Source organism: Hyperolius riggenbachi, chromosome 3 (assembly GCF_040937935.1).
Source record: "Hyperolius riggenbachi isolate aHypRig1 chromosome 3, aHypRig1.pri, whole genome shotgun sequence".
In the NCBI taxonomy this organism is placed as follows: domain Eukaryota; kingdom Metazoa; phylum Chordata; class Amphibia; order Anura; family Hyperoliidae; genus Hyperolius; species Hyperolius riggenbachi.
The window spans coordinates 334,903,219-334,927,608 of NC_090648.1; the positions used below are offsets into that span (position 1 = coordinate 334,903,219).

The window sequence follows — 24,390 nt, forward strand, 5'->3', positions numbered from 1 at the left end:
GTTTGAAAGGAAACAGAAGGTTATCTTTGTAAAAACAACAGCTTAGTTTTGTCTTCCAGAAGTCATAACAGTAGATTTATCACTGTGCATTCATTACAGGTAAACTTTAAAATTTCTTGTGTTTTAAATCAGCCCCTTAGTGACAAATCAATTGAAGTGTTTAACTTGCAGTTTCTCATATAACTGCCCTAGGATTTTGAAAATAAGATGAATTTCTTCTTTAGGTGAAATTGGTTTTCTCTTTAGTGGTAATTACTGATACAATTACACAGTTTGAACTACTGGGAGATAAATAACATACTAAAAGTTCTTGCTGGGTGTACTTGAAGACTGTAATTAAAAAACACTGATCTAATTGGTAAGGATACCTTAATAAAAGACAGAATAATAGCTTTAGGAAAAATGCATATAATTCTTGAGTTACCAGGTCTCATTTCTGCATCCATATTGTTATAGTCAAACCCAAGTTTCCCAGAAACTTCCCAAAACTTAAAACTAGCATAAAAGAACGCAACGCCTACGCAATATGCTTACTTTTTTAACATACTAGACACCTCAAACTATGTATTATCCATGTAAGACAGTGAAATAATGTTTCAAATTCCCATATGCTAATTTACTTACAGCTACAACATTTTACAGGGAAAATTCTGGGAAGACCTATACAATATATACAACTAGATCACTGCAAAATTAATAGTAAACCAATCTGAGAAAACAATACTTAAAAAACAATACTTACTTGAAGGTAACTACGGAAAACATGTTTTTCTAAAGAGAAATAAACATTTCCATTTCTGTTGTCATTGATACAAAAATAAAAATGCTATTGGTTTACTTGCAGTAAAAGAGTGTATATCAGGCTGTACAATCCCCCTCCCCCAATAATTAGGAGAAATTAGAATCTAAAAGAAACACATTAAAAACATTCTTTTTTAGCATATAAACAAAGTACCTATTTTTTGTGTTGATTAATGTAAACAAAAGGAAATAATTTGACAATTCATACTTAGTATAAAGTGTCTCCTTAACAGTGTGAAAAGATTAATGGTAAGTCTAGACATTGTAATGTAAACAAAATAAAAATCCTTAAAAAAACAAAAAACAAAAACTAAACCCATGAAGAAATAAAATGAAAGAGTAGAACTGCAAATGGATTTTTCAGTTCAGAAACAAGCAAGCATTTGAAGATTCAATGCAGTCTTGAACAGTATAAAGAAATATGAATTTAAGCTAACACATTGGTAATGAGAATTGGAGCAGAAAAATCTATGTTACATTACACAGGAAAGGAAAAATCATAGACTGGATAGACTGGAAATTTTTGAAAAATGTGAATACTATGCCCAGCCTATGGTACTGTGTGTGTATATATATATATATATATATATATATATATATATATATATATATATATATATATATATATATATATATATATATATATATGCTAATTGACCTAAGCCCATTTAAAAACAGGCTCTAGATCTTTTCACACCGCCACCACCAGTCAGTGGGCATGCGCAGTAGCAAAAACCATGGACACAGGGACAGGATGACATTGGGACACCTGCGGTTTTATTACATAGGATATATATATACCGATAAAGTTAAGTAGCATCCGCTACTATTAAGAGGTAACGGGCGGGGATCACTCACCTCTTCCGGTTCCAGCGTGCGTTCCACTGACGTCACTTCCTGCAACGCCGGCCACTGTATTGTAAGGAAGTGACGTCAGTGGAGCGCACGCTGGAACGCAGAAGAGGTGAGTGATCCCCGCCTGTTACCTCTTAATTGTTGCGGATGCTACTTAACTTTTTAAAGCTGGAGGGGAGCGGAGGTCGGGGGACCCAGGTGAGGGAGGGGAGGGTCCGTCTCTCCTCCCCGCCGCTAGGCCCAATACCCCCTTCCTGCCCGCTATCCCTCCAGCTCTGCAGCCCCCCACGGCTCGGGTCCCCATAGACTTCAATAGGGTTTGGTGTTCGGCCGAATATACCGAACATCTGGACGGTGTTCGGCCGAGCCCACCCGAACCCGATCATCTGGGTGTTCGATCAACACTAATGCTTACTAAGATAGCACTACAGCATTAGAAAAATTACTTGCATTAACTAACAGTCTAATTAGTAGAACTATCAGCTGTGTATCCACCTGCCTTCTCCACAATGCAACTGATGGTCCCAACCCTATTTATAAGGCAAGAAATCCCACTTATTAAACCTGACAGGGCACACCTGTGAAGTGAAAACCATTTCAGGTGACTACCTCTTGAAGCTCATAAAGAGAATGCCAAGAGTGTGCAAAGCAGTAATCAATGCAAAAGGTGGCTACTTTGAAGAACCTAGAATATGACATATTTTCAGTTGTTTCACACTTTTTGGTTATGTACTATACTTCCACATGTGTTAATTCATAGTTTGGATGCCTTCAGTGTGAATCTACAATGTTCATAGTCATGAAAATAAAGAAAGCTCTTAGAATGAGAAGGTGTGTCCAAACCTTTGGTCTGTACTGTATATTTTATGGGCGAGGAAAGAAGAAAATCTTGTCAGAAAAAAAACACACTGAAATAAAAGTCAACCTAGCTTCTTGAAAATATATACTGTATATATTTTTGTTTTTGCAAAAGGCGATGCTAAACAGTGTCTTTCATGTGAGATATGAATTATAAACTGTCCTCTTTGAAACATGTTTATGCCTTTAGATCTGAATGTGCTTTTTCCAAAATACAATTTTGAGGGAAGCTACAAATATATTTGCTTTGACTAAACTCAAATGATGAGATATGGCATTTTTAAGAAGAAGATGCTAATATCACCAAGCCTCAGATAAAAGCTTTCTTATTTGTTTTGAATAAAATGTTAAGAGTACATTAATATCCTTAAATGGAATCATAATTTGAAAAATGAGAAACTTGATATTCATATGAAAGCAGTTCATATATTCAGAACATTTCCTTAGCAGGATTGCTGTATGTAGTGTTTCTGCGTGACTATCTATTAAGAAGTTTTAAATCAGGATGATACCATTTATTGGCTAACTAAAAATAATAAGAATAAGCATAAGCAAGAATAAGCAAGCTTTCGGCTTTGCAGCCTTCGTCGGGCTTAAATCCTGTTACTACTACTGCTACTATCTATTAAGGTATACAGAAATGTGAAAGTGCCCATTTTCTGCTTTACAATTTATTTTTGCATATTTTTTTCTCAGTGAATAGCTTCCAGTAAACAAAATAGGTTATCCAAAGGTATTCTAAGTGAAAAAATACACTTTCTAAGTTATGACTGCATTTATTTACAGACAGTACAGGCATCATGGCCAAATTAAACAAAGAAGTACACTAAATATGGTATACTTAATTCATAATATGCTTACTCCATGTTGTGCCTATTTGAATATTGACAATCAGTGCCTAGATATTTGTAGATGAATATTGTGTCATGCCACTTCCAAGTAGCTTCACCCTTCCAAGTGGCAATTCCTGCCCCTTTCTTCCATTTGCCCCACAGCTATCACAATCATCATTATTATTATTATCATTGATTTTTAAAGCACCAGCATATTTTGTGGCACTGAACAAAGTAAGAAACAAACATGGGGTACATATCTATACCGATAATGGTATACACTCAGTGGCATAGCAATCGCCATAGCGACCATAGCAATGCTATGGGGCCCACCCCCAGCCTTACGCCACAGGGGGCCCCCAACTGAGAGGATTTTTTAAAACTTTTATATATTTATAAGGAAGCTACATCCCCCCTCCCCCCCAGTCCCCACAAATAGGAGGTGAGGGGGGACTATTTTGGCTGGCAGAATGATACCTCCCTGGTCGGCTGCCAAACCCGACAATTACTTTGTAGTTTTGGTCAGGGAGGAAGGAGGAGTGGCGTCCTGGCCGGATCGGAAGAGGCTGCCTGCTGCAGTGCTGGAGGAGCCCCTGGCTTGGTCCACCTGGTCCTGACGTGTGGCTGATGGGAAGACAAGCCGGTCACTGGCTATCAGCCTATTACCACTGCTGCTAGTGGGAGAGCTGCAGCTGGCAGCCTATGGATGGAGTTTACATTGACAGGCTGACAGCTGCAGCTCTCCCACTAGCAGTAGTGGTAATAGGCAGGCAGGCAAGCACTCACTCACCTCAGCCTTGCTCCAGGCGATGCTGGTCTGTCAGTCTACTATGTAGTGTAGCTACTATGCACTTCCTACTCCTCCATTTGGGCTCTAGTGCTCGATGTCAGAGGCAGGAAGTGCAGAGCTATACTACAGAGGAGAGAGACAGGTCCTGCAGCCCCTGGAACAAGGAGGAGGTGAGTGGGGGGAGGGGGGAAGGTACAAATCTAGCTACTATAATGTGTATAGGGGGAGGGGAGGAGAAGAGTACACATCTAGCTATTATACTGTGAAGGAAGGGGGGGGCAGGGGGCACAGATCTAGCTGTTATTCCTGCCACCTCCAGTATGTACAGCATAAGGTGATACTCTATGCCTGTACTGATAGTATACTGTGTGCTTATCTTTGCTACCTCCGGTATGTATAGTATAGGCTGTTACTCTGTGCCTATACTGATAGTAAACTAGCTACAACGTGTACTGATCTAACGTTTGCTGATCTCTTCTACCGCCATATACTATACTGTGCCTATACTAATAGTAGACCAGCTGCAGTGTGTGCTGATCTCTGCTGCCTCCAGTGTAAGCTGTTACTCTGTGCCTGTACTGATGGTAAACTAGCTGCAGCGTGTACTGGTCACTGCTGCCTCCAGTATCTACACAGTATAAGTGGTTACTCTTTGCCTGTACTGATAGGATACTACCTGCAGTGTGTGCTGATCTCTGCTACCGCCCTTATGTACAGTATTAGCGGTCACTCTGTGCCTGTACTGATAGTAAACTAGCTGAAGCATGTGCTGATCTCTGCTACCTCCAGTATGTACAGTATAAGCTGTTACTCTGTGCCTGTACTGATAGTAAACTAGCTGCAGTGTGGGCTGATCTCTGCTACCTCCAGTATGTACAGGATAAGCTGTTACTCTGAGCCTGTAATGAAAGTAAACTAGCTTCAGTGCTTGCTGAGCTCTCCCACCTCTAGTATGTACAGTATAAGCTGTTACTCTGTGCCTGTACTGATCGTAAATTAGCTGCAGTGTGTGCTGATCTCTGCTACCTCCAGTATGTACAGTATAAGCTGTTACTCTGCGCCTGTACTGATACTATACTAGCTGCAGTGTGTGCTGATCTTTGCTACCTGCAGTATGTACAGTATAAGCGGTTACTCTGTACTGAGAGCAAACTAACTGCAGTGTGTTGTGATCTCTGCTTCCTCCAGTATGTACAGTACTGGGGAAGAAGGGCGTGGGGTTGGTTATGGGGGGGGGGGGCAACCACAAAATTTGCTATGGGGCCTATTGAATTGTAGCTACGCCCCTGTATACACTAAATATAGACGCTGGTAAAAAATACAGAATTATGGGATTTTCCACAAAGGCACAGTAGTCAGCATCTATTCTTCACAGAGTCATGTCTGTTTAAAGGAACTACTCCAATTAACCTCCCTGGCGGTCTATTAAGATCGCCAGGGTGGCTGCGGGAGGGTTTTTTTTTAATTAAAAAAAAACTGTTTCATGCAGCCAACTTTCAGTTGGCTGCATGAAAGCCCACTAGAGGGCGCTCCGGAAGCGTCATTCTGATCGCCTCCGGCGACCAGAATAAACAAGGAAGGCCGCAATGAGCAGCCTTCCTTGTTTTGCTTACATCGTCGCCATAGCGACGAGCGGAGTGACGTCATGGACGTCAGCCGACGTCCTGACGTCAGCCGCCTCCGATCCAGCCCTTAGCGCTGGCCGGAACTTTTGTTCCGGCTGCGCAGGGCTCGGACGGCTGGGGGGACCCTCTTTCGCCGCTGCGGCGGCGATCAGGCAGCACACGCGGCTGGCAAAGTGCCGGCTGCGTGTGCTGCTTTTTATTTCGCTCAAATCGGCCCAGCAGGGCCTGAGCGGCGACCTCCGGTGGTGATAAACGTGTATAGTCGTCCATACCGCTGAGGAGGTTAATCAGATTAATGTGTGTAACATTACACTAAATCTTTTGCCATGGCAAAAGTCCCATCAAAACCGCCACACAATTTTCTTTCTTATGGCTTCTTCAGGTAACCATGTAAAATACTTGTCATTTGAATGACATTGTGCTCTCTGACCTATTTCAGCATGTTTGACATGGATTGTAACATCATACATAAATAAAAAAAATGCTGTCTGTGTGCGTATTCATGATATGTATTTTAGAAGAATTTATTCTATTTAAACCTTAGTGGGAAAGAATAAAATCCATTCATTTGATCCTAAACTTATTCTTTCATTAAGAGGCAGATCTTTTTGGAATTTACTGTATATTTAAGGGGGTTTCCAAATCCCATCAAAAGTTTCTCCCATTCGACTATAACCCTCATCTAGGGCACATAGGTGGGAGATGCCCTTGTCAAGCATTGAGGTAAGTATTTGCTACCAGCACTTTAAAAGATACCCCAACAATGTTGAAAGGCATGTGGCCTGGACTAGTACAGAAAGGGAAGTCTTCTCACTAACCACCCTCCCTTTCCTGGCCACCCACACTGAGATCACTGAGTGACCTGAAAGACTACATGCTGGAAATAGCCCCAGGTGAGTAAAAGTCAACTTTATCTTCCCATTTCAGACTTATTTTAATGGAATGGGCAACAAAAGATCCCAGAGGCGTGCACCTTCCGTCCTTGGATTTATTGCAAATCTCGTGACAACATAACCATATGGCTAAATCCTGTTATTTCATAGTGGCAAAACAGCATATCCTGACGCTTGGTCACGCTGTCAGGAGACACGAAACGGCCGTCGCTAAGCCACTCTATTGCCCACCAACCACCTCCACCGGGATGACCCACCATCTTAAAGATATGTAAGATTATATTATGCACATGTAATATGCTGTTTTGCTATGATATAACAGGATTTAGCCATATGGTTATGTTGTCACGAGATTTGCAATAAATCCAAGGACGGAAGGTGCACGCCGCTGGGATCTTTTGTTGCCTTTTCATTGAACTTTCTTCTTGTTTGTATATGCGGAGCACACGTCTGTGACTTAGGCAATGAAGTGCATACAGTGGGTCTTCCAGGATATGTCTGTGCAGTAACCTTTGAGGGCAGTCTGCATGCCAGAGGGATGTGCCACACTTTTCCTTTTATCTTGATTGTCTAGTTATTTTAATGGAATGCCATGCCTTTTTTTTTTTGCCTTTTTTTAAAAATGTCATTTTAAAGTCAATTATGTCACCCCGTAATTTCCAGGATTTTCAAGACCTATATAATGTTCAGGTATTAAATAAAACATTTGAAATACACATTTTTCTAAAACCTGGGAAAATACCAAGTGTAGTTACACTTAAAGAGAGCCTGAGGTGGGCTTAAAAAAAATAAAAAAAAAGGTAGGCTACCTGATCCGGGGGGCAGAGCGGATCAGGTAGCCGCAAAAACCTCTGCTCCCCGCCACTCCTGTGAGCCTCACTGGCCCACTTTCACTTTCGTGACCTATAGGTCACGACGCTGCAAGGAGACACTTTGTGTCTCCCGCAGCGTGCAGAGAGGTGGCGGAGCACCAGGGGTTGCGGCCAGGGAGAGAGAGCTGCCCAATGGCAGCTCTGGTAACTCTGAAGGAATGCCCAAATATTGTACTCTCGGGGGGCTACAGAGCGGCGTTGGGGGGGGGGGGGGGCAGAGAATGTTGGTGTGGGGACACAGAGGCATGTCATGAGGTAGAGAACATGCCTCTGTGTCTCATCTGCCCACCTCGGGTTCTCTTTAACTATTCAACCAAGCCTCTTCCTCTCACAAATTACCTTTGTTCCAATGATGGTCCAGGGTCTATTCCACACCTCTGCCCCCCCTCCCCCCCAGGTTAAAAGGTAATTTGTAGTAACAAAAAACAATGAAAAAATACATGGGCATGTCATAACAAAGCTGCATTTCCCTTTAAGTTAGATAATAATATGAGATCACAAAAAGGAAGTGAATAACAGTAAACACCTCTCCACTGTATTAAGCTGAATAAAGGGTTACACTACTGATACAAAACTCCACAAAACATATGTCATCTATGATATATAATCACTATCTGCAGTTTTAGCAATCTTGCTGAAACCACAACAACAGTATATGGTTTGGTATAAATGACAACCGGAATTTTCTCATTGGCTCATAAGTCTGTACAAAGCAGAAAATGAACCATTTTGCACGCCACTTGCTTTGCTAGGTTTAGTTTATTGTAATCACACATTCAAATGGATGAAGAAGTCTCCAGATCTATAGGGACTGAACCTACTCATCATGGGGTATGTTTAGAAGTATACATGTTAAAAGAATGTATGTGGGGTTATTTATGCATGGAGGTACAGTAGTACTTCATTCTCAGTAACAGAGGTGGGGATAAGACCGTTGTCTATGACTATGCAAAGGAAGAAATGAGAAATTGCAACTCCACTTCTGCAGACCCCCCCCCCCCCCTCCCCCCACCATTGTTATGGACTGTGTAGACTGATATTCCACTGGGGGGAGCTCCATGCTGGTCATGCTCCAAATTCCCTTCAACTTCTGAGGTGGCTCTTTACTGGTGTTATGGTGGTGATACTTGCCTGTAATAGTAGTAATCATTCATAAACTATTGAGCTCCCTCTGCATACACCTCTTTTACTATGCAGTTTCCTTGAATAGCAGGTTTTGACACTCTGTATCTTGTGACCAGAGGCGGGACAAGGTTCTCCAGCACCCAAGGCTGAGACACCAAAGTGCGCCCCTCCATCCCTCCCACCCCAGCCGTCACACACTGATTGCTATTAGACTAAGAGGGCCACAGGGCCCACAACCTCCCCAACACCTTAATCTCTAGTTATCTGGCTTGCAGTCACTGTCATGTATCCCCTTTTCTTATTTCTTTCTGCTTCATACACAATTAGGAATGACAGCTGAATGAATTGTGCGCCCCCTCCTACACTGCGTCCTGTGGCTGGAGCCTCTCCAGCCTATGCCTCGGCCCGGCCCTGCTTGTGACTGTTATATAAACAGTGCTGGAAGTGCCCAATGTAATATTTGCACTGGGGCCTATGGCTTTAAAGCTCCACTACTCCCTAAGTCTTCTTATTACACAATGTACATGCATGTGCATGGGTGTGCACAGTGCTGTCAAAAGTTACATAGCTTGCCATTACACTGCCTGACTTATTTGATAAATGTGCAGGTGAGACACCATTTCAGGACTGCAAAGGCAGATAACACATATTGGAAAAAGTGCATTCACTTGTAATTTACCTATTGCTTTCAAAGAATGCAGTAGCTGCTGTGCAGTTCCAACATTGTGATAGTTCGCACTCTTATCTTTCCACTACTGTTCAATTAGTGCTTTGGCGACCTCAGCAGCACTTTACTGAGGGACCATAATATTCAATCCCATGCATTAGTAGGTCACCCCAAAAGTGTTCTCACACTCAATTCAGCTTAATAGGAGTTTTTAATACTACAATAGTAGCAGTTAGTTGTTATCAATAGTAAAAGTAGCTCATTAAATGATTGTAATTGCTGTGCAGAGTTGCTTTTCAGTCAAAGCAAACTAGCATAAAATTATAACACAACTATCATTAATAGCTGCTATATACCTACAGGTTGAATTCAATGAGGGTGAAAATATAAAACTAAAAACTAATCAGCTATGATGTGATGGCAAGTTTGGGACTTGCTGCTGAGTCAGTAAACTTAAATGGTTTTAATGACAATTTTGGCTTGAGTGTTATGCAATGGTTCCTTCTCTCACTCCAGTCCAATTAGGACATTTGTATATTTTCAGCTAGCAATTAGGAAATGTTGATGGCCAGCGAGATAGTTCAGCAGAATTCTTTGTCTAGAGAACTATTCATTTAGAAATTAGCTTCTTTTTTTTGTGCAAAATCAGTTCTGCAGCGACATTGCCATTTTGATTAATATACAGTATATAAATATCACTTTACTTTCTTTTCAGTCACAAAACATTGGTAAAGAGAACCTCTAGCTCCATATAAATGCCTATGCCATTTACTCAGATTTGGAAGGTGGCAGGGATGACGTTTATAAAAATGGTTAAAAATGTACATCTATTTTGTTTTTTAATAGAGATCAATATAGCCGTAACCTAAGGATATACTGCAGGTCATTTGGGCGTGGACTTCTACAGGAGTTTAATACAAGCCAATGCTAGTTATTGCTAACTAGGTGAGTTGGGGCATGATGCACCTGATTCTCGTTAACCAGTCAGCTACTATTTATCAGCATACATAGGCTATATGAGCTGAGTTTGGGTCATTTGGGCACTATGAGTTAGTGTTTGGGACTAGGAGTGGGGGAGTTATTGTTAGGCATTAGAAGGGAAGATTCGTGTGAGAATAGGGGGCTGGTTAAGTCTATAGTAAAACGTTGGTAATGTTATATTACCAATATTTAAACTATCAGTTCCACCCAGTGCCCAGTAGAGTGGGCACCAATAGAGAGCTAATACTGTGGATGGAGGAGGGCCCTTGGGGCCCCTCTGTCTCAAGAGCCCCAGTGCAGTCACAACCACTGAACCCCCTGCTGCTATGCTACTGGCTTTGGGTGGAGAAAGCTGGAGTGGAAGGACTTGGGAGAACAAAGAGGCCACCTATCATCAATAATCTCTCTCGTATTCTGCAGATGGAGGCATATCTCTGCCCTCCAAAAAATTACAAATCCAGCCCTAGTTATTATTGGCTAATCAATGCTGCCCATAGCTACACAATGTCTGTTTGGAAGAGCCAACTCCGGCTGGACATTCTGATATGTGTCATTTTATACACAATAGTGCTGACTAGAGGAGTTTGTGGCACAATTGGGGATGATTTGAAAAAAATCAGGAGCTATGCTGCTTTGTGTTGTGCGTGTCACTCATCAAGATTATTTTATATAAAAATTACCTTAATATTTAACATTGCTGAATTCTTTTCTCAGTCAAGCAAGAAACAATATTCTGAATTCTAACTGTTACTCGCTCCCCTTTGGGGACAAACTATGGTTCTGCTCTTTACACAGTTTAATAGACAATTCTGTGTGCTATGTTATTCATAAAAGCACACAGTATATTGTGTAAGAAATATACAGATGGCAGCAAACGTTCAGTTATGAGAACGTTTTCACAGAGAACTGTGGAGTTGATTTATTGAACCTGCACAAAAAACGAAGAATATTTTGTTCTCAGAGATAGATCAGTTGGGATTTAAATGTTCTGATCCACATTTGCTAGTGAAGTCCTCTATTGACTCAGGGTTTTCATTGTTTGACATTCAAAATACCAGATTCAAGCTGCAAGAGTCACTCCGCTCTGAACTAATATGACAATTATTAGGGACATATATTGGACTGAGTCAGCATCTGGCTTTATAAAGCTTTTAGATATACCAGTAGTGAGATCTCCCTATCATAGTTCCAACCCTCTCTTTTTCCTCACCTTGATGTCTTGCAGTTCCTGCAGCAAGACATTCCCGTTGATGTTGCTTCTTTTGAAACATCATAAAGTACATATTGCTGATAACAACCATTTATTTGAATGCTGTGTAATGTTACAATCACTACAAGAAATCAATATAAGATTTTGCTTCAAAGCAGATCTATGTTTTAAAATCAGCATGCTAGTTTCTGATAATCTGAGAGGTACATGGACTAAACCCTGTTAACCACTTGAGGACTGCAGTGTTAAACCCCCCTAAAGACCAGCCTGTTTTTTCCTAAATTGGCCACTGCAGCTTTAAGGCCAAGCTGCAGGACCGCACAACACACACAGCACACAAGTGATTCCCCCCTTTTCCCCCCACCAACAGAGCTCTCTGTTGGTGGGGTCTGATCGCTCCACATTTGTTTATTTTTTTTATATAAATATTTCCTTTTTTTTAAATTAAAAATTACACTTTTTTATATTTAATCCCCTGCTCCCTCCCTACCTCCCACCGCCAACCAATCAGGGTGATCAGCTGTCATAGGCTTCAGCCTATGACAGCCGATCACTGTCCAGCCTATGGAGGGGACAGCCGTGTCACATGGCAGTCCCCAGTACAGCTCTGCTGCCGATTGCAGCGCTGTACATGGAAATAGACAACGATGATGCCGTCTTCGGCGATCGCTGCTCAGAGACTGAAGAGGGGGCGGAGCTCCGCCCCCCGAGCAGGAGATGCGCGCACAGCGAGATTAGGCGGTACTGGGGCTGCCGCCGCGGCCACGCCCACGGGCGGTCTTAAAGTAGTGAAACAGTTTTTTTATGTTTTCAAGGCTTCTGCAATCTGGGTAATATAAAGGCCTTCACAGCAACTCTATTATCTGTAAGCAATGAAATCTGTATGAAAAAAGTAATCAATAAATCAATTGAGCCCAGAGTCCTTTTTAGCCATAGACAAACATGGCAGATGTCTGGTATAACACATGCAGAAGGGGTCACCACAGGGCTAAGCTTAGTACACTGTGTTTTATGAAATTATTTTACAGAAACTGCTAGTTCTATTAAGAAGGGGAACAATGGTAATTTTAACACCTAAATCGGCACTGCTGATCAGCATAACAAAAGAAACCTTAGTTGCATAATGTTTATATGGCAGATGCTGATTAAGCTGCCATTATTTCATATTTGGACTTTCTTGTTTTTCGGGGGGGGGGGGGGGGAATTATACGAAAGATGCCTTTCCTGGCGCACCAAAATGGCGAGAAACAGACCTGGCTGAGCCAAGCAGACTGTCTCTCTCACTAGTCTACTCATAATTAGTCCACGTTTCCATTCTTGAGAGTGGCAGAATAATTTTCAGTCAAATCAGATAAAATAACAAAATACATGTTAATTACTGCAATAACTGTAAAAAAAACTGTACAAAAAAAGAAACACTTACTGATAACTGACCTTTACTAAATAATAAAAAAAAAATAACAAGAATTGCTGCATGAGACTGAAGAGCTAGAAAACCAAGCACAGAGAACTCACCCCATTAACCTCTCAAGGATTTACAGTAAGGAAGTTTAAGCAATGTGAATACGAGTAGTGGTGTGCAGGCATTTGATGGCTTATGTCTGAGTATGCCGCCGGTTAACTGGGTGCAGGGCGAGCCAAAGGACTTCTCCCCTGCTGCGCTGAAATTCCCGGGGGTGTAAAATACTATCCCTCCTCCAAATCATAGCAACTGGGGTGGGGGGGGAGAGATGGGACGAAAACAACGTGTAATTCAGGTTCTGTAGATTGCCGGCACTCGAATTACAGATATATGGCGTGGACTATAGCAATGCTGCTGTAGCCAAGCCGATAACAGGCGCTACCTGTCCCCTTCCCAGCGCTGAAATGAACGGATTAAATTTGATGTGTTCTGAGTCTGCAGTTCACTCTCAAGAAGTCCAAATGCTGCATGTACTCTTTGGGATACCAGGATGAGATGCTTTGCCTCAAAGTGTGGAAGTTAGAACTGAGATCTATTTTTTACTCTTTACCATTCATTTTTGATACATGTAAAAAGGATCAGAAACCGTTGCCACGTGTCCCTTTTTTAACATCCATCCAACTTAGCCTTTATGTAGCTCAATTCCTAAGCTTCTGTCAAAAACTGAAATACCACTGTTGGACTAATTAAAGGAAACACGAGGTGAAAATAAACTGATGAGATAAACAATTGTATCTATCCTCCTCCTCCTATACAATTATTTTTTTTGAGCCTGCAGCCCACTAATGCATGTTTCAACATGTATCTTACCATACAGCAGCCAATCCTGTTCATTCTTCTTTATAAAAGCCCTGCCTCATCTTACACAGCCCTCAGATCAGTGACAAATATCAGTTGCTCCATGCTAACAAAAAGCTGTATTCAAAAACTGGGAAGCATCTCTTCTGTGAGCTACAAAATTCACCTATCTGTTCTTTTAATGGCTCTGATTTCTATTATCCTTTTTCTGTAGGTGGTAGAAAAATAAATGCAGGTACATTTTCAATAGAAGGCCTAAAAAGGCCAGCTGTGTATTGTGTGCACATAGGTATTGGTTTCTATCTAGCTTTTTGTAGTATTTAAATAAATAAAAAAACATACACACATACACTATATGTCATTGTATCTCAATTCCTATATGTGTCTGGAAGAGGTTGGGCTAAAAATAGATTTTAATCACATTTTTTTTCTGACCACCATATAATAGCAAGACAGGAAGTAAAGTGAAAGAAAAATGAACATACTGGTCTGTAGCCATCTCTGGTTTCATCAATTTGTCTCTCTGTCTTAGCTGTTATTTCTTGTTTCTCCTGGATCTCCTGGGACAGCTTCTTGCTTGAGGAAAGAATGTCAATAGCTCGCTCGTCCTCCAAGATGTTTCCTTGTGACAGAGATAATACTTCCAAAATCTGATCTTCTATCTCTTTCAACTGTTTTCTGTTATAAAATAAGTTATTTATTTTAAGAATCACGATAATAGCGCATGGAGGATTCCAGCACAGTCTAGACTCTTATATCTATCCATTTTTGCAGTATGACATTTTCTCCCAAGTAGGCCCTTGCAGTAATTTAATTGTCATAGATTTCTAAGCATGTCAAATTCCGACACTGCTGCTTACAAATTTCGCCTCAAGTGAATTATTTTATAATAGGCTCTGGAAGGAAATCATCAGTGTTTGACTGACTTAATTCATATATACCTTAGGACGTGTAGGCAAAAAAAATAAATAAATAAAATAAAACCAATATAGACTTAAAATGTGTAACCATTTTCTAAACATTCATTTTGCTGGTGCTAGCGTTTTGATTAACCTTTGTCTCATTTCAATTAAAAGTGAGTTGCATAATTACCTCCTGCTTTTCTCTACAAAGAAGTAACAGAGAGCACTGACAAAAAAAAGAATGAACTGGGATGTCTAAACATGTCCGCCTTCCTTAAAAAGAACCAGTCAGATATGTGAAATTGTAATAACCTGAGCCTTTACCCTGAAATTGATCTAACAGGAAAGTTTTTCCAGCCTGGAGCTGCTTTTCTATATTTGATGGTAATATCCTACCAATTTTCTGCTCTTGTCAAGCTAGAAGGACCCCAGTAGAGCTGCTTAATGTCCTGCCTGCGTCCAGTGCCTCTAAACAGAACTTTTGCTCTGTACAGATTTGTCAGTTATAAAAATCTTTGAAGTGAACCTCCAGACTAAAAATCGACTCAGCAGCACTGAAAAGGCTTGGTGTTTCTTTAACAGTTTCACAGCATCAGAACTTAGTTTTCCCCTTATGCTGTGCAAAGCATGATGGGATTTCTGATGTTGTTGTTCTCGTTCTGCTGTTTTGGTGCAATTTTTTTTTTTACATTTTGAATTTGACATTTGAAGCCTAGCGTGTGCAGCTGGGAGGGGTAATCAGGACACAGGACAGTTGGAACTGTGTCTCCTGCTCCTTGTCACCTCCTTTCAACCAAAAAGATGGCTGCCCCCATGACAAAGATGGCAGCCCCCATGAATCACAAACATTTGCCTGTTCTTTTAAAACAGGGTGGGTAAGAGATTATATTACCTATCTATTCTAATTAACATAACTAATGTAACTTAATAACAGTATGTTTGTTTAGGCTGACGTTCCCCTTTCATTGATTTTCCCCTTACAGTACAACAAAAAATTATATATAGTATACATGCATGCACAGTATGTACAGTATATGACAGGAAAGTTTGAAATATGATAGTTATATGAATGTAAAAATTTCATACAACTAATAAAGACAACTGTCAATGTGACACTGTCATGAAGTGCAAAGCCACAAAGAGGAAAAAAAAGGAATAAACTGTGGTAATAACTGTAACTCGCTATTACAACGTGAATATGATGGAATACTTTTGATGCTACTTTTTCACGTTCTCTTCGATCCTATGGCTTTTTAAACTGCAGAGCGCAGAAAAGTTATTTTAAATGAAAATGAAAAATTATCTCCTAGGAGAAAATGTAGGAGAAAAAGTTGAATTGAATAAAGGCCTGAAATCTCCACTGGTATGTTAAAGACCACGTTCTTGCTTGCTGGTGGCTTAAAGATAATTTTATAAAGAAGGTGTGAAAAGATCACCTAAAAGAACACTTTGGAAAAAAGTGAATTGAATCCTTAGATATTTATACATCCTAACAGAGAACCTTTACACTGCAGCAGAAATATGTTTTAATTTAGTTTTATTAGGTTGAACTATTTTATTATCATGGTATACAAAGTAGGCCATAAAACTCTTGCATGGCAGAGAAACACTGCTACATAAACATACTAGTTGACATTTGGCTGATGCAGCCTTTCAGGACCAATGAGGCTAAGCATGTGTACAGGTGCTTCCCAATGTCATAAAAAGATCCAGCATGCCAGATTGTTAGCGATGGTTGTGCCTGAGCAAAGCTTGATCACATTGTATTCCCTCACACCCTGCCCATCTTAAAGAAAACCTGAACTGAAAATTAAAAGTCAGAATAAGCATACACAAGTCATACTTACCTCCTGTGTAGTCTACTCCTCAATCTCTTTTTCCTCTCCTGCATCCTGTTTGTCCACTGTGATCAATGGATTTCTCCATCCTCCATTTTGAAAATGGCCATTACACCATAACAGCCTTCTGATCAGCACACGGTTAAACTGTAACATCGCCCACTTGAGCCATAGGGAAACATGGACACATCAGTTCTCCTCTCAGCTGTAACTGACAGCAACTGATATATAACCGACGGCAACTGATATATTTCAGTTCTGACAAAATGTTGTCAGAACTGGAAGGGATCGCTGTCAGCAGAAAATGGTGAGTTTCTGAGAGGAATTGATGGCAAGGTAAATATGTAATGTTCATTTGAAGTTACCTCATGTGTTTATTTTAAATAATTTTACTCAGTACAGGTTGTCTTTAAGACACTCCATTGTCAGCCGGACCATTTCCTCCCTCCCTTCTCCATAGAAACAGATGTGACTGAAGACCACGTGTGCCTTGCAGTGCCTCCAAAAGGACTGTGCTCAGTCCATGTGGAGAACACTCATTGAACATCCCATAAATTCAAGGTGACCTGGATTTATTTGGAGCATATAATAGTACTGATAGAGGTCTGATTTAATTATAGATCTGACAAGTAGAGATGTGGCGAACGGTTCCCGAACCATTCGCCGGCGAACATCTCCAAATCCCTGGGGTTCTTACTACTTCCGGGTCGCACTGACCCGGAGTAGTACGCCTGCACTGCCCAGCGGAGCGCGTTCTTGATCGCGCTCCTGTTGCCGGGCACTTTCTGCGCATGTGCGTGACGTCATGAACGACGTCACGCTCATGCGCAGAGAGTCCCCGGCAACAGGAGCGCGATCTAGGACGCACTCCGCCGGGCAGCGCAGGCGTAAGAGCTCCAGAGTTGTTCGCCGAGCGAACAGTTCGCCACATCTCTACTGACAAGCAAAAATATATCCACTGAACCAAGTGTGTGCTGTGGCCCAAAACAGTCTATATAAGTTTGTTTTTTCTTTTGTGCCTGACTCACAAAGTGTTGTTACAAATAAATAAAGCACAGTCCATCCAGTTATTAAGTGGTTCATTTTTTTCTGTTGTCCAGCTCTTACAACTGTAACACCTTTAAAGTGTAACTGTCGGCATAAAATCAAATATCAATTCTTTATTTTTATCTGGTAAACAAGTAATAAGGATGCAAACCAGGCAATCCAAAAGTTAAAAATCACTCTTAGTTTTCTTATACATAAAACAACATTCCCAAGTTTTTGTGGCTCTTATTTGGTACATCCACCGCACAAAGGAAGTTGCAGAGCATGCTGGGTTGTCCTTTTTTGCTTCTTTACATTCACCTCAGACTTAACTTATTCTGTCTGATTGGCTGAAGCCTCATTTCCTCCTGTTTTCCCCTTCCACACCTCTGTTCCTCTCTGATTGCCCAATATTTCTCATGCTGAGACAATACACTTTCTATTGCAAAGCTGGGTGGGAGTGCCTGAAGACTAGGACGAGGGCGGGCAATGTATACATCATCAGGCAGAGGAGAGTAAGGGAGGAAATTACATCAGGATTGGCTTCAAAATAGACACAGTAAAGATGGAAAATCCTAAAAAGGATTTTCTCTTTTTTTAATTATAGAACAATCACTAAAATCAAAACATGGACAGAGCAATGCATATGTTATGTAAAAAGAGCAGGTATTTATCTACTTATACATGTGTTTTTTTCTGAGATAGTATTGCTGACAGCTCCTCTTTAAAGTGGCATGAAACTTCATATTAATTTAAAAAAAATTACCCATCCTGTTGCTTTTCATGTTTGCGGTCAGATTTAAGAGAAATTTAATATTAATAAAATAAAAAAATATTTCTGCTGGTATCCATCTTTATGTTCCTCTGTAATACCAAAGTGATATTACTTCTGCCCTTTACTTTTTTCTTTCAACCCAGCTCAGTGTTAAGCTCAACACACACCATACAATCTTGGTTGTACAAATTTACCAAATCTACTTAGTATAAGGGCCAACAGATTGAAAATACCTTGAATGATTGATTGGATAAGCTCTTATACGACATGAAAGTGGTAAGATTGAACAACCAAGATTGTATGGTGTGTGTTGAGCAATAATCTTCCCTTCCCACTGCCACAGATTGCTGTCCCTTAAGGTGGCCACACACGATACAATAAAATGATCCGATTTTACAGCAATTCGATAAAAACGAACAGATCTCCCAAATAAATCGAAAGCTTTTTTTTTCATTCGACTGAAAAATCCGATCGAATTTCCCGTTTTCTTCAATTTTAATCGATCCGGAATGCCAGATATTTTTCTTCAATCTTACTAAAGATTGTATGGTGTGTGTTGGATTGTCAATTTATTAATATACACACCCTAGCAATTTTTTCAGAGTTTCCAATCATTTTTATCATAATTGGGGAGACATTGAACATATGTGTGTGGTACATTGGTCATATTTTTGAAATGTTACAATCAGTCAGAAAAATGTATTGCAATACTTAAATTGAACAGATATTTAACAAATTGTATGGTGTGTGGCCACCTTTACACAACAAACATCACCTAGACAACAGGCTTACATCACTGTGTATACTCTTCAGTGGGGCAGGAATCAATTACCTTCTTATTCATAATTGGATACTTAAAGGGAAGGTTCAGGGAGGGTGGGTAAAAAATAAAAATCAAATTCCACTTACCTGGGGCTTCCTCCAGCCCGTGGCAGGCAGGAGGTGCCCTCGCCGCCGCTCCGCAGGCTCCCGGTGGTCTCCGGTGGCGCGCCCGACCTGGCCAGGCCGGCTGCCAGGTCGGGCTCTTCTGCGCTCCAAGGCCCGGAACTTCTGCGTCCCACGCCGGCGCTCTGACGTCATCGGACGTCCTCCGTGCTCTACTGCGCATGCGAAGTAGTTCTGCGCATGCGCAGTAGAGCCCGGAGGACGTCCGATGACGTCAGAGCGCCGGCGTGGGACGCAGAAGTTCCGGGCCTTGGAGCGCAGAAGAGCCCGACCTGGCAGCCGGCCTGGCCAGGTCGGGCGCGCCACCGGAGACCACCGGGAGCCTGCGGAGCGGCGGCGAGGGCACCTCCTGCCTGCCACGGGCTGGAGGAAGCCCCAGGTAAGTGGAATTTGATTTTTATTTTTTACCCACCCTCCCTGAACCTTCCCTTTAACATAATTTTGCATGCTGATATAAGCTTGTTACTGTAATTATAAAACAGAGAAAAAACTTCCCATAATCCCACTAGCACTGCACAAATCCTGCAGTTAGGCAAAGCCACCCATACGAGGTAAAAATACAAAAATGGGTGACAAAAATGGATCTATCTGAGAAAAAAGAAGGGGTTTACATATATTTTTGGGGCAATATTTTGGCAATTTTTGACTTGGGGACATTACAACACCCTTTAAAATCAAATAATGCACAGTTTGAGGTGAGCCATACGAAGCTATTTCTACTTCTTTCTGTGGCAAATCCCCCATCAACTCTAAAATAGTTAACAGTGTGTACCAATTAAGTCCCATCTAAGGAAATAATACATAATTTAAAATGTGTCCAAATGTATAGAATTTTGAGATGGGTTAAAGCTCCCAAGACTCACACTGGCAGATCTAGAACCCTTAAACAGATAACTAGAAGAGGAGGAGCTCAATGGAATTAACAAGGCAATACCTGTGAGGAAAACACCAGGCCAAGATGGATTTAGGGCTGGAACCCACAGGAGCGCTTTTAGCAGCGTTTTGGCAGCACTGCGATACGCTAGCAGTTTGCCAAAACGCTGTGCTAATGTTAATGGATGGGGCAACTTCCACAGGAGCGTTTGCGTTTCTCAGAAACGCAAACGCAGGACCTGCAGCATTTTGGGAGCGCTAGCGCTTCAATGTAAAGTATTGAAACGCTAGTGGAAACGCTCAGCAAAACCTAAACTGAGCGGTTCTGCTAGCGTTTTGCGGTGCAGCGCAATGTAACAAAATGAAAAATTATTCACACGACCAATCAGGATAAAACCGCAAACCGCAAAACGCTACGCACCCGCTGGGCAAAAAAATACAATGTTGCAAAACGCGACCGCAAACGCGCATGAATCCGCTTGCAAACCGCTGTTACAAATTGCTAGCGGTTGCGTTTAGCGTTTGCGGTTTGCAGTGGGTTCCAGGCCTTACATATAAATATTACTCAACCTCTTACCTTACAGTTTCCCTCTGGCTGATAGCATTAGTTAAAGGACAACTGAAGTGAGAGTAATATGGAGGCTGTCATATTTATTTCCTATTAAACAATAGCAGTTGCCTGGCAGCCCTGTTGATCTTTTTGACTGCAGTGGTGTCTGAATAACACCAGAAACAAGCATGCAGCTAATCTTGTCAGATCTGACAATAATGTCAGAACTCCTGATCTGCTGCATGCTTGTTCAGGGTCTATGGCTAAAAGTATTAGAGGCAGAGGATCAGCAGGAAGCCAGGCAACTGGTATTGCTTGCAAGGAAATAAACATGGCAGTCTCCATATCCCTCTCATTACAGTTGTCCTTTAATTCCTTACTCAAAAATAGGGTACCCAGGACACACACAGTGGATGCCCATGGAGGTATACGCACATTTGTGTAACGTACCGTGGATCAGGTTATTCATATGTGGGGATCAACAGGCGACTAATAGATGCCAATACAAATTATCTGCAATTGGGCACCCAGGCTCCTGGTGCAGGTTACAGGCGACTGGTTACTACATAGGGAATAGTGATTTTAGCTCATCTGCTACAAATAGCTGTTGTTGTGTAGGCATTGGGATTAGTGCTAGATGTAATGAGGGAGAAGTTAGTCTTAAAGGGGAACTGAAGAGAGAGGTATATGGAGGCTGTCATGTTTATTTCCTTTTAGACAATACCCGTTGCCTGGCAGCCCTGCTGATCCTCGGCCTCTAATACTATTAGCCATAGCCCCTGAACAAGCATGCAGCAGATCAGGTGTTTCAGGGGTTCAGACTTATAAGTCAGATCTGACAAGATTAGCTGCATGCTTGTTTCTGGTGTTATTCAGATACTACTGCAGAGAAATAGACCAGCAGGGCTGCCAGGCAACTGGTATTGATTAAAAGGAAATAAACATGACAGCCTCCATATACCTCTCTCTTCAGTTCCCCTTTAAGCAGTAGGAGAAGAACATTTGTTTGAGAATGGGAAGCTGGGTTTGTCTATAGTAGAATATCGGTAATGTAATTTACCAATTTTTTTTTACTAGCAGCACCACATGGTGCCCAACTCAGATGGTGGCAGCACTTACTTACTGGGCTATTTGCTGGCTACCTATCAGTGTTACTGATATTTGCTGCTGTTTGGTGGACCAAATACAAATCTCAAGCTGTGGGATGATGACCCACATGTTGAAATTTTGACAGACAAGAAAATAAGATGGATAACTACTGAAAAAGCATCCTAATTATATTGTATGATTATCTCTTTGCAAAACCTGCATCAGGCTATTATCTATGGAACAGCGGTCAGGGATGACACTGATACATAATTCATACAATATTTTAATATTTTAGGGCTCGTTTCCACTATCGCGAATCCGCGAATCCAACGCATGCGGATTCGCACATGTAATGCAAGTGGATGGGCCTGTTTCCACTGTAGCGTTGTTGAGGTGCGTTTTTTTCAGCGGTGAAAAAACGCACAAAAGAGCCGCAGAATTCGCCTGCGAGTGGAATGCATGCGAATCGCCGCTATGTATTTAATAGGAAATTCACATGCTGTTTTGGTATGCGAATTTTCAAATGGAAAAGCACACCGGCATTGCCATGGTTAAATTCGCATACATCGTCATCAATGCGAATTTTCATGCGAATTCGCACGAAAATTCGCATGCACGTGCATGCGAAATTCACATCTGCATGCGAATTTTGCCGCAGCCATTTCGCAATGCAATAGTGGAAACGAGCCCTTATTGTTAAGATAAAAGGATTTTCTGTGATGATTTGAAAAGTAACTTGTAAATGAATATAAATCTTTTTAAGTTATGAAGTTACTGGTATAACTTTGATACCATAAACTAAGATTTCCTTCTACCTGGCAGCTATAGAATTGAGTACAAACATATTAGTCAGCTGTTTAGTAACATTAATTTCCAAGTTAGCATCCCATGATCAAGCTGGATTTAAACCTTCTAAATATGCAAGAGGTACCACTAGAAGGACTATTTAAATAATTTATTTGTTAGCTGGAAATCTATTCTCATCTGTCTTTCTCAGATTAGTGTAACGGTTGGGTGTCGCAACTCAGATGTCTGATTATTTGGTGATCTGTAGAATCACCAATAATGCAGACGCTATACCTGATTATGTGTGATCTTCAGAATCACCAATAATACCAGTATAGCAACACAAAGAGCTGAGTGTGTAGTGTTTGGTGCAACCGTAACTTTAATAGTTTTATGAGACCTCACCAAAGGGGCTGGTGAGGTACTATCGGTACACTGACCGTGTAATAGGGTTCAAGCTCCAGCAAGCTGGAGATACAATACAGAAGAGGCCGAATCTCCCGAGGAGCGGGTGATTCAGAGTGTACTGCAGCCGAGTGATCACCCGAGGAGCGAGTGATTCAGACTGCACTGCAGCCTAGGAGCAGAGAACGCAAACAGTACTGCACTAAAGAATAACTTCACCAGAGGAGCTGGTGAAGCTAGCACCTCACCAGTGGCGAGGGCCCACTGGTGAGTAGAATGGTCTGACAGGCAAGGTTCGGCAACAGAGAGGTAAGTATCGGTACAGAATCGTGAGACAGGAGAGTAATCGGTAATCAGGCAGAGGTTCAGCAACTAATAAGGCAGATAGGCAGAAGTACAGAATCAGAAAGTGAGATCAGAGTCAGAGTTTAGCCAAGAGTCATACACAGGTAATGAGTACAATATAACAACATCCTAGTCTAGGTGTGAAGTCCTTGATATCAGCACCTGGGATCTAGTCTAAGGTCTGAGCGCTAACACGCGAGGTATTCACGACAACAGACAACCTCTGAATGAAGCCCGGAGGCTTAAGAAGCAGAGGAGACCTCACTGGCATGCCCCCTGCGCACAGCCAATCCTGGGTGCCGTGGGTCTCCTCTGCGATCAGCTGACCGGCTTCCTCCCAGCATAAAGGTCCTGTCTGTGCGAGACGGTGACCCCCCTACAAAATGTACGTTCTGTCCTCGGCGTCCTAGACGCCGGGAGGACGGATGGCGGCGTGGAGGCAGCTGTGGCGGCGCTGTTCGCCGAAGCTGCCCCATTCGTGACAATTAGATTCTGAGATGCTTCGTGATACAGTGGGTATAGAAAAGAATCACCCTGGCATACGTGGAGGCCAGTACGTATATGCTTTACTGTAGGCATGGTGTTCTTTCGATTGTGAGCTGTATTGGCTTTTTGCAGATACAATATTTGTTGAGGTCAAATAGTTTCATTTGAGTCCCATCTGACCATATCCACCTTTTTACATAGGGCTTCAGAATCTGTTTAATGAAAGCTCAATCCAGACTTAATATGACCTTAATATGACCTTTCTTGACAAGTTTCTTTTTTACCCCTCCAATGCAAGACACATTTTGGAGCACTTGTGAAGTTGTCGTCACATGCACAAATTGGCTATTTTTTGCTTTGAATTCCTTTAACTGTTTGAAAGTTGACATCTGTCTCTTCCTGACTTATTTCCCCCTTGCACTGCAATCCAGCTAAGGGATGACCTGATTCAAAAAGAGTCCTAGTTTAACCAATCATTTTCTGACATGTGCATGTCCAAAATATTTAATCTGTGGTCTTTTGACAGTGCCTTGCCTTGCCATACATTGATTGTTTGCATTCAGTTGTGCTGTCAAGGAATGGAATGCTCCAGGGACAGCT

The 24,390-nt window shown here is 41.6% G+C and overlaps 1 protein-coding gene across 1 annotated transcript in view; it reads right to left on the minus strand.

Moving 5' to 3' along the window:
- LOC137562326 (dynein axonemal heavy chain 3-like) overlaps window positions 1-24,390 on the minus strand; it is a 1,996,682-nt gene that overhangs the window by 221,835 nt on the left and 1,750,457 nt on the right. Inside the window, exon 65 of the mRNA XM_068273663.1 lies at window positions 14,256-14,448. Coding sequence (XP_068129764.1) covers window positions 14,256-14,448 — 193 coding nt within the window. The remainder of the gene's footprint in view (window positions 1-14,255; window positions 14,449-24,390) is intronic.